A 12,005-nucleotide genomic window follows, 5' to 3' on the forward strand; every position below is an offset into this window, starting at 1 on the left:
GATGAAGCAGCATCATAGTTCTTTGATTGCTTTGAATATGAATTACTCAGCAAGGGCAGGGTTATTTTCAGTATTTCATCCTGAATCTCACACACTCACTGCATTGCACACTGAACGCTATGCTGATTTGATATTGGTCCACTAGTCCATAGTCTTGCTGGGAATATAAAGCAAGGAAAGGGAGAACAAATGATTCAACTCGTACAAAATCTAATAATTCCATCCACTTAGAGTAGCTTCAAAGCATTTGTGTTCACTGCAGATCATACAAAGTGCTGTAATTATATGAACCCTTGTCACAAACAATGTTCAGATCAATCTGGTTTCAGCTGCTAATTTTCCAAATATTTGGCTTTGATAACCCTCAGCCCTGACTTACAGACCCATTGATCTAATTAGGTAACCTTGTTAAACAGTGGTCTCCCAAGAAAGGGGAGGTGTTACAGGACATGCAAGTGGCAGGGGCACAGAGTATGGGATTGGGAGGGCTGACAGGCATTGGGCTGGGGAGGAAGAAATGAGAGGCAGAGATAGAGGGAAGAGGGGGAGGAGAATGATACGATGCTGCAGTTCATCTCTCTGAGGTTAGGCTAAAGCAAAACCATGGCTATGGACTTCTCTGTCCACACACTGAGAGCTAAAGGAGCAAGAATGGCTCATAATCCATTACATTCCTTGAAGGAGGAGGTGAGATGTCATGAATTCTAAACAGCCAACATGTTTAAGATCCCTTTAGTTCCTTTGCTTCAATGGGATTGGGCTGGTGGGTGAAAGGAACAGAACACTTACAACTATCCCTTAAATATTGCAGAAATATGGAATAAAAATAGAAAGTGCTGGAGAAAATCAACAGGTCTGGAAGAATCTATGGCGGGCCATAAAGATTTAATGTTTTGAGTCCAGTATAACTTCTTCAGAACGAAAATATTAACTCTTTCACTGACCACACACACTGCCAGACCACCTGAGTTTCTATGGTTCTTATTACATATCTCTCAGCATCCACAGTATACCGCAATTATTGATCTGAGTCAACATAGTACAGGAATATAGGGACAGTGCAAATGTGAATCTTCACATCACTGAATTGAGATAAAGGGGAATAGCCTGATTGCTTTCAGTGGGATTTTGGAACGTTACGGTCAGGAGAGTGAGGGAGGTCACTTGCTACTCCTTTCTGCCAACCCCAGCTTACAGTTGTTTACCCAATGTACAACAGACTGAACACTTCAAAGTGATTTACTTCCCTCCCTTTCCACTGATGGAACATTAAGGAGAATTAAACTGTCATGGCTTTTCACAGATCCACTGTTGAGAGACATCACATGACCGATCATTCCATCCTCCATTACTGTATATTTCTGCACAGTCTTCATCAGAAGCATTATTTGGTTCACCCTCAGACCAAAACCTAAAGAAAAGAAGAGAATGCAATTCATGATGAGAATTCATACTGCAAATTAATGCAAAATCCCAGTGAGACTCAAACAGTTGAACTTCTAAGACTGGCTGAGTATGCCTGTCAGTTGTACTAAACCACAGTAGGGAAACCGAATGGATTAACTGGCATTGACCTGGCCACCAGAAAAGACAACAGTTTATCTTGAAAATTCCTCCTTCCTAACATTTGGGCTGAGGGTGTAGTGTGGGGCTGCAGACCCAAAATTGTCTCACAGACTAGTCAAAAAATAGCCTGTGACCATCTTACCCACAGAATCCAAACCTCCTAACACCACCATCAACAGAATAGGGTGTTTACCTGTTTCACAGTTAGGTCAGACGCATTCATGATGGCACACTAGTTTCTGGTTGGGAGGAAATAATCTTGGAAAGTCCTCAACCATTTGTCCAGTCAAACATGGTCAAGAAAACCTCCTGCTAAGCATCACCTAATGCCCTCTCTGGGCTAATAAGTCAGTTCTGCAGCATGCTGAACACTACTTGAACTCAAAGCTGAATGGCAAGAGCACAGAATGTACTGTGTGTGGGGGAACTGTGCTGTAGGACCTCTGCTGACTGAGCTGGCCAGTGACATTGGCTTGATTGAGCTTGAGGTTGAGGTAATCAACACGAGGGAAAATCTACTTTTGACTTTGACCTCCCCAAACTACCTGTTGCAGATGCATCTGTACATGTCAGTAAGTTAAGAGCAAAAGGATTCAGCACTCAAAACTGGGCTTCATTGAGGTGCTATGGGCCATCAACAGCAGCAGAACTGTGGACAATTGCACTCTCATGGCTGGCAGAGTGAAGAGTGCAGGAAGGCATGCTAAGAGTAGCACCTGGTGCATCAAAAACTTGTCAACCTGGTGAAGCCACAGTACAGGGCACAGAAAATCAGAGAAATCAGTGCATGGGAGACGGAAATAAAAGATCTCAACAGCCAACAAATCAAAGCAAAGTACTAGAGATGCTGGAAATCTGAAACAGAGAGAATCCTGTATAAAGTAGCAACTATAACACCTCCAGTCAAAAATGAAGAGAAAGAAAACATTTAATTTGATGTCTAGCATAGAGAAGGTGTCAGAATTCATCATGAAGGAGATTACTGCTGGGCATTTGCAAGAAATAAAACCAGAAAGTACGGGAGAAACGGGAGACAGCATCTAAGGAGAAAGAAATAGACTAGGTTTTTCTCTCTCTATTGATGCTACCAGACCTGCTGAATTTCTCCAGTACTTCTTCAGTACCTACGCAGGCACTGGGCCCCTGCTCTTCTGCTGTTATATCGATAACTGCTTCATTACATTGGCCTGCAAGCAGGCTGAACTGCAGCATGTCATGACTTTGTCCACAACTTACTCCTTGCCCTCAAATTCACTTGGTCCATCTCGGACACCTCCCTCCCATTTGTTGACCTCTCCATTTCTATTTCCGGTGACAGTCTCCAGACGGATGTTCACTATAAACCCCCAACCTCCCACAACTACCTGAACCACACCTCCTCCATTCATTATTCTGTAAGAACCCCATCTCATTTTCCCAATTCCTCCGCCTCTGCCGCACCTGCTCAGACGAGGAGACATTCCACTCGTGAGCATCCCAGATGTCCACCTATATCGAACAATGTGCTTTTCCTCCCTGTGATTCAGACAGCCCTCCACCACATCACTTCCATTCCCTGTTCCACTGCTTTAACAACCCCCCCCCCAAACGCAATAAAGACAGAATCCCCTTGTCCTCACCTACCACCCCACCAGTCTCCGCATCCAACGCATCATCCTTAAACACTTCTGCCCACCCCGAGACCCCACCACCAAGGGCATCTTGCCCTCCCCATCCCTCTCTGCCTGCTGCAAGGACAGACAGACCTTGGTTTGTGCCACTGTTCCCACCAACCATCCTGAACCCTCAGGTACCTTTATCTGCAACCAGAAAAGATGCAAAACTTGTTGGTACACTACCCCCCTCATTTCCATCCGGGGCCCCAAACTACCCTTCCAGGTGAGACAGAGGTTCACCTGCCTCTCTTCTAACCTAGTTTACTGCATCAGGTACTCCCGGTGTGGTCCTCTCTACATTGGGAAGACCAAATGTAAACTTAGGGAACGGTTCGCCGAGCATCACAGCCAGGCCCGCACGGGCCAACCTGACCTCCCAGTCACTGCCTATTTAATTTCCCCTTCCCATTCCTTCTCCAATTTCAAATAACCTCCATTCCAATCCAACAACTCCTTTCCTAGCCCCTCCTCCTCACTGCCAGTGCTCCTTGTCACCAATCGGATTCATTCCACCCACTAACCAACCAGTTTGCATCCTGTACCTGTCGTCACCTCAGCCCACTTCACCGCCCTGCCCCCACCACCCCCTTTATCTGCAGCTCCCGCTGCACCCACCCCCAGTCCTGAAGAACTGTTACAGCCAAAACTTCAACTTCTCCAACTCCTGACTCTGCCTGGCTCGCTGTGTCCATCCAATCTCCTGTCTGTCGGCTGAATCTCCCCAGCATGCTTTGTTGAGATCAGGCCAAGGTTCTGTCAGTCCACCCCATCCAGATGTGAATGGTAGTAGACAATTAAACAACTCACTGGAAGAGGAGGCTCCACAAAGACCCCTATCTTCTGTGATGGAAGAGTCCAATACATCAGTGCAAAAGATAAGTCTGAAGCATTTGCAACATTATTCAGCCAGAACTAGAGTGAATAATCCATCTTGGTCACCTGCAGTGGCCCATGGTATCAGAGATGCCAGTCGGGAGAACCAAGATGGCGGCGACCTAGCAAGTCTGAGTCTGTAGTGCTCTGCTCAAGACTCAGGAAAAATGGACTTCCCACCTCCGCCACACCTGCCAAACCATTCAAAACAAGTTTTATTCAACACATTTAATCATTTTGCATCAAACTTGAGTAGTTTGATGCTTTGCCAAACTGGAGGAGAAAGTGAGGTCTGCAAATGCTGGAGATCAGAGCTGAAAATGTGTTGCTGGAAAAGCGTAGCAGGTCAGGCAGCATCCAAGGAACAGGAGATTCGACGTTTCGGGCATAAGCCCTTCTTCAGGTTTCCTGATGAAGGGCTTATGCCCGAAACGTCGAATCTCCTGTTCCTTGGATGCTGCCTGACCTGCTACGCTTTTCCAGCAACACATTATCAGCTTTGCCAAACTGACTAAGGGAAAGAATGCCTACAGCTCGCAGCAGGCAAGAACCCCAATCCATCCCCACCACCTCCCCCCACCCCCTCCCCAGCTGCAGCAGAGATGTCCGCAGCTTCCCCAGGGGACTTATCTACGGTGGCGAGCCTTGTTGCAGTAATTACCAAGCTGGAAGAGAAGATCGACGTCTTCATAGAGGAGTCCAGAGGCAGGTGGCAGTCACTTTCGGTCGCGCTGCAAAAGCACGACTGAGATATTGAAAAGATCGAACATCGAGTTGAAGGGGCGGAGCTAAAGGCCGTGACCTCTAAAGCTGCTGTAGAATCGGCCATGGGTCGAGTCCGGACTCTCGAATAATGAGTCCGGGCTTTAGAAGATAACATCAACGACCTTGAGAATCGAGGTCGTCGAAAAAATATTCATTTGCTGGGCCTTCCCGAACGGGAAATGGAAGGCCAGCTTGCAGTGTTTCTGGAGCAGTGGCTCCCTCAGATGTTGAAGCTGGTGGCTGGATCAGGCCAGGTGTGGGTGGAGTGGACCCACCGGGTTGCTATAATCAGGCCCGGATCGGACTAGCGCCCCCTCCCGGTCCTGTTCCGGCTTCAGTGCTACAGAGAGGAGCAAAAGCTCTTGGAAGCCTCCAGAACCCTCGGGAAAGATCCCCAGGATATGACATATAATGGATCTAGGATTATGCTATTTCAGGATTTCTCCCCAGCTTTGGTCCGCAAGAGGAGGGCATTTGATGAAACGAAGAAGTGTCTAAGGGACTTAGACATCCGGTACTCCTTGCGCTGCCCAGCAACACTGCGTTTTAACCACAAAGGGTCTGTCTATAACATCAGATCACCGGAGAAGGCCAAGGAATCTCTTAAATAGATTGTAAGAATTAATCTGTGTGGTTAATGATGCTGTTCTGCTCCCCCCCCCGGTTTACCCTTTTTTTCCCCTTATTTCCTTTTTTGTTTGAGATCATCTCCGGGGGGTGGGGGAGGGGGTACTTATTTATTCTCCACTATGCGATTTGTTTTTTCTTTGTAGGCCGGGCGGTTTAGTTGATTCAGTTGGTGGGGGAGTGCGTTTGCTTTGTCCTACCTTATTTCTTTCTTTTAGAGCGGGGTTTTTACCCTTTTTTGTGTTATTATACTTAGTTATTACCTGCTGAGACTGTAACTTTATAGTTTTATATATTTATACGTGGTATTATCTTTACTAAATGTATCCAGGTGTTGGCATGGGTGGGGGGGGAGGGGGGGTGTTGGTGGGTAGGGTACTCACCGCTAACTTTAGCTTTATAGTACATTTGAATTTTTCTACTTTATTATGGGGTGCCTGGGTTGAGGGTGGGGCGCTAGTTGGGAGAGGATACACGATGGGTTTTCCATCAGGAAGTGATGTCCCCTGGAAGCAAGGGGGAAAATCCCCTCTTAAATATGTTTTTTATAATTTAGAAATAGTTCTTTACTATATTGGTGTGAGTGTGTTAAAGAATTTCTATTTTTGTGAATTTTCTATGGTCTATGCTCAGAGTGCTTTGGATGGGGTTCTTCCTCCCGGAGGGTCTCGGACTTGCCTGGACGATTATTTGATTAAATGGTGCACCTGGAATGTCAAGGGGAGTAATTCGCCGATCAAAAGGAAGAAAATACTATCAAACCTCAAAAAAGAAAGGGTTGATATAGCTCTCTTACAGGAGATACATTTACTGGATAAAGAGCATTTGAAATTACAACAGGGAAGATTTGATCAGGCCTTCTTTTCATCTTTCAGTTCAAAAAGTATGGGAGTAGTCATTGTCATTCGGAAGAATCTCCCTTTCAAAATCTTAAGTCATATAAAAGATGAATCTGGGCGGTACATACTGATTAAAGCCCTTATAAATGGAGAGGAATATGGGATTTTGGATCTTTATTGTCCCCCGGCACATCCTTTTAAATTCATAATGGAAGCATTTTCCAAATTGATGGTTTTCGGGATTCGCTACACAATTATAGGAGGAGATTTTGATTGCATTATGGACCCGGAAATAGACAGGATACCCAAGAGTACTGCGGGTATAACACAAGGATCCAGGCAATTGGCAGGTTTGAATAAAGAGCTAGGATTAGTAGATTTGTGGAGTTGCTTCCACCCGCAAGGCAGACATTTCTCTTTTTATTCTAATCTGCAGAAGTGTCACACCACAATTGATATGTTTTTTGGCCCTTCGACCTTTTTTGAATTCCATATTATCCTACAAAATATTTAATATAACAATTTCTAATCACACTGCAGTGTATGTGGAAATCAAGACTAGGAACAATGAGACGGCCCCCCGACATTGGCGTATGCATTCTTTCTTAATGAAGGATAGTAAATTTATAAAATATTTCTCTCAAGAATTCAAAACCTTTTTGGAAATTAATTCAGGTATGGATAGTAACCCCGTTGGTGATGTGGGAGACCATTAAAGCTTATGTGTGGGGTCTGATCATTTCATACTCGGCGACCCAGGGAAAACAAAAGGGAGAACAACAGCGTCTACTCGAGGCTCGCTTAAAGGCAGCTGAGACAGCGTACGTTGATAGGCCTTCTGTAGCTAAATTACAAAGGATTATGGCCCTTAGGACAGCCCTGAATACCGCACTTACCCAAACTGCAATGAGGGAAATATTATTTGCAAAGCAAAGATTATATGAATATGGCAATTAACCTGGTAGATACCTAGCATTTCTCACAAGTGAAAAAAAGGCCCCTCAAGCTATCGCGTCCATCAGGGAAAGTGCTGGTACTCTAACTCATGATCATGAAAGGATCAACACAATCTTCAGAAAGTTTTACTTTGATTTGCATAAATCGCAAGATTGTGAAGATAGAGCCAAGAAGATGAAGTACTTTTTTAAAAGCCTGGCCTTTCCGGACTTAATCCCGGAACAGGTGTCAATCCTGAAGGCTCCCCTAACAACCCAGGAAGTACTTGACGCAATCAGGCAGCTTCAGAGCGGTAAAAAAAACCTGATCCAGATGGATTTCAAGTTGAATTCTACAAAGAGTTTACAGGAGTACTAGCTGGTCCACTTATGGACATGTACAACTACTCATATAGTCAGGATTTGGAGATGCCGGTGTTGGACTGGGGTGTACAAAGTTAAAAATCACACAACACCAGGTTATGGTCCAACAGGTTTAATTGGAAGCACACTAGCTTTAGGAGCAACGCTCCTTCACCAGGTGATAATGGAGGGCTCAATTCCAAGGCACAGAATTTATAGCAAAAATTTACAGTGTGATGTAACTGAAATTATACATTGAAAAATACCTCGATTGTCTGATGAGTCTTTCAACTGTTTGATTACCATGATAGTTTCACTTCTTTCATGTGTAAATCACAAAACCTTTTTTTAAAAGTTGCATTCTCAGGTTAGCTGTTAACAATGGTGATAGCTAGACAATGGTCTGTGCCATGATGTTTAGATTGATTCTAATCTAAAAAGTGAGAAAACAGAGTTTTCCATGAATGTATGCAGTTTTTGAGCAAAGTACAATGTAACTCTGCAAGTACAAATTCACCCCATACAATATATGTATATGTGAGCATGTGGGTCTTTGTATGCGCGTGTCTGGGGTGGGGGTGGGGGTTGTGAGTGTCTGTGAGGGAGAGTGTATATGTGTGTGCATGAGTGTGGAGTTGTCTAAGTGTCTGAGAGGATGTCTGTGTGGGTGTGGGAGTATGTGTGTCTGTACGTGTCTGTGTGGGTGTGGGAGTGTGTGTGTGTGTGTGTGTGTGTGTGTGTAGGAATGCCTGTGTGTGTGTGTGTAGTGCAATGGTGATCACCTGTAATGTGACATGAACCCAAGGTCCCAGTTGAGACCCTCCCTATGGGTACCGAACTTAGCTATCAGCCTCTGCTCGGTCACTTTCCTCTGCTGCCTGTCCCGAAGTCCACCTTGGAGGATGACCACCCGAAGGTCCAAGGTCGAATGTCCTGGACCACTGAAGTGTTCCCCAACTGGGAGGGAACCCTCCTGTCTGTTGATTGTTGTGCGGTGCCCATTCATCCGTTATCATAGCCTTTGCTCAGTTTCCCCAATGTACCATGCCTCCAAGCACCCTTGCCTGCAACGTATCAGATAGACAACATTGGCTGAGTCACATGAGTACATGCCACATAAATGATGGGAGGTGTCCCCACGTGTAATGGTGGTATCCATGTCCACACTCTTGACACGTCTTGCAGCACCTACCGTGACAGGGTTGTATGGAGATGTCCTGAGAGCCGGGTAGTTTGCTACGAACAATGATTTGTTTGAGGTTTGGCAGTAGTTTAAAGGCAAGTAGTGGAGGTGTGGGGAAGGTCTTGGTGAGGTGCTTATCCTCATTGATAATGTGTTGCAGGTCACGAAGAACATAGCGTAGTTTTTCAGTTCCTGGGAAGTACTGAACAACGAAGGATACCCTGTCAGTTGCAGCACGTGTCTGTCTCCTGAGGAGGTCATTCCGGTTCCTTGCTGTGGCACGTCAGAACTGGCGGTCAATGAGGTGGGCGTTGTACCCTGTTCTTGTGAGGGCATCCCTGAGTACTTCCAGATGCCTGTCTTGTTCCTCCTCATGTGAGCAGATTTGCTGTACGCGTAGGACTTGTCCATAGGGGCAGAGTTACATTGTACTTTGCTCAAAATCTGTATGAATTCATGTAAAACTCTGTTATCTCACTTTTTAAATTAGAATCAATCTAAACATCATGGCATAGACAGAGAACACAAGGGGCCAACACCTTCAACATATTGTCGAACTAACGCCCATTGTTAGAGCTAAGCTGAGAATGCAACTTCTGAAAAAAGGTTTTGTGATTTTCACATGAAAGAAGTGAAACTACCATGGTATTTGAACAGGTGAAAGACTTAACAGACAATCGAAGTATTTTTCAATGTATAATTTCAGTTACATCACACTGTAAATTTTTGCTATCAATTTTGTGCCTTAGAATTGTTTCCTCCACTATCACCTGGTGAAGGAGCGGTGCTCCGAAAACTAGTGTGCTTCCAATTAAACCTGGTGTTGTGTGATTTTGAACTTCATAGAGTCAGGGCAGCCTCCTGCCTTCATTGAGAGAAGCGAATATTTCTCTCATTCTCAAAAAAGGAAAGTACTCAGAAGATTGCACATCATACCTACCAATAACCTGGCTCAATGTAGACTTTAAAATTCTTTCTAAAACATTAGCATCGAGGCTGGAGAGGGTATTGCTATATATCATAAAAGAGGACCAGATGGGGTTTATCAAGGGCCGTAGATCATCTAATAATATTAGAAGGGTTTTGAATGTGATTCAAGTCTGTCATCAGGAAAAAGTACTAGGAACAGTAGTCTCGTTGGACGCGGAGAGGGCATTTGACAGGGTTGAATGGTCATACCTGTTCTAGACACTGGAAAGGTTTGGTGTTGGAAAGGTATTTGCTAAATGGGTCTCAACATTGTATAATGACCCAAAGCAGCTATGATCACTAATGGTTTAGGCTCAGATAGCGTCAGTGTGGGTAGGGGCTGCCATCAGGAGATGTCCCCTCTCACCGTTACTATTCACGCTAACAACTGAGCCACTAGTGGAAGCTGACCCTAATATAACGGCCCCAAGGGTTGGCACGGGTAAACATAAAATGACCCTTTATGCAGATGATGTTCTCCTTTTTCTTAGTAACCCTTTGATGTCCGTGCCTCACCTGATCCAAGTTATTAATTTATTTAGTGCACTCTCATGTTACAAAATTAATTTCTCAAAATTGGAGGCCATGCCAATGGGCAGTCTCGCTAGTATGTCCCACTTATCGGAAGGATCTTATTTTCCCTTTCAGTGGTCTCTGGAGGGTTTCTTATATTGAGGTATTTTTATCACCCCAGTATTTGGCCAGCTGTACAAGGTCAATTTTGTGCATCTACTGGAAAGGATAAGGCAGGACCTTCAATGTTGGGGGGATCTTCCAATTTCCTGACTCGGTAGAATAGCTCTAATTAAAATGAATGTCCTGCCCGTTCTCTTATACCCTATGAGAATGCTCCTGGTGATCCTGCTGAGGCCGGCACTGCGCAAATTATATGGTTGGCTTGGTTCTTTCATCTGGAATCATAGACGGCCCCTCATTAAGTTAAAGAAGCTACAGCTTCCACAGGCAAGGGGAGGGCTGGATTTTCCAGACTTCAGGAAATATCAGCTGAGTTCTCTAGTAAGCTACATAGCCGATTAGGCCTCGTCTGACCCGCAATCAATCTGGCTGGACATCGAGATTTCTCAATCAAAGTGTCCTCTTATTAACCTCTTATTTTTAATAAGATGAAAGTCATTATGGAGCATTGTAAAAACCCTATCGTATTAAACACAATTAAAGCCTGGAAGATAATGCGGCAAAACAAGGGTAATTCACATAAAACTTCCCCTTATACTCCTATAGTGGGGGCATGGGGTTTTCAACTGGAGCTCACAGATGCCTCATTCAAATCCTGAAGCTCCAGGGAATCTGTTTGATGAGAGGGTCATGATGTCTTTTGAACAGCTACACCAGAAATTTGGATTATCTAATGGATACCTCTTTCGATACTTCCAAATTCGAGGTTACATACAGAAGAAGACTACGTTATTATAGCCTTTATAAATCAGATATGGAATGAAGAGTGTTGTGGCCAATGGGTTTACCCTCAGTCAGCACTCTCTATCGTTTATTACATAATGAAGTTTCGGAAGACATGAACGATTACTTAGAACATGGGATCAGGAATTGGGATTGGAAATATCCATAGAAATGTGAGATGGCATCTGAAAAAGTGCCAGAAAAATCTCCATCTATAACAGAACCCAAGCCATTCAGTTAAAGATACTCCATAGGACTCATATAGCACCGGAACGACTGGCAAAGTTTAGGGCAGGAGCATCTCCAGTGTGTCCTAAAAGTAAAATAGAGGTGGGCACTCTCACACACTGTTTATGGACATGTCATAAGATCCGTAAATACTGAGTCAGAGTAGCAAATGCTTTGACAGAAATCTTGGGAGCGGAAATGAGAGTAGATCCAGTATCTCTTCTCCAGGGCCGTTCGGGCTTGCCTTCCCTGGATGTGCACGGGAGGAAATTATTCTCCATTCTCTCCTTTTGTGCAAGGAAAAATATCTTAGTAACTGGGTACCTGAGGGCCCTCCAGGACTTTCGAATTGGTATAGGTTGGTCATGGAATGTATTCCCCTTGACTTCCTTACAAATATGGTGCACCAAAAAACTAAATTATTTTATAAAATATGACAGCCCTTCCTGAATTATATAGATACAGATATTTCAGCCATTTTGTCAAAGGCTATCATCTAGTTGTGGCAGTGGTTCTGGCTGGTCCGGGGAACCTTGTGGGGAGGAGTCCTGCATGAATATGGGTTTTATTATAACTTGATGTT

General features: G+C 44.4%; 1 protein-coding gene across 1 annotated transcript in view; it reads right to left on the bottom strand.

Moving 5' to 3' along the window:
- Window positions 1-693: 693 nt before the first annotated feature.
- LOC132836015 (CD209 antigen-like protein C) overlaps window positions 694-12,005 on the bottom strand; it is a 93,273-nt gene continuing 81,961 nt past the window's right edge. The window contains exon 7 of the mRNA XM_060855212.1: window positions 694-1,411. Within this exon, the coding sequence (XP_060711195.1) occupies window positions 1,288-1,411 (124 nt within the window). The 3' untranslated portion in view covers window positions 694-1,287. The remainder of the gene's footprint in view (window positions 1,412-12,005) is intronic.

Source organism: Hemiscyllium ocellatum, chromosome 45 (genome assembly GCF_020745735.1).
Source record: "Hemiscyllium ocellatum isolate sHemOce1 chromosome 45, sHemOce1.pat.X.cur, whole genome shotgun sequence".
Lineage (NCBI taxonomy): Eukaryota > Metazoa > Chordata > Chondrichthyes > Orectolobiformes > Hemiscylliidae > Hemiscyllium > Hemiscyllium ocellatum.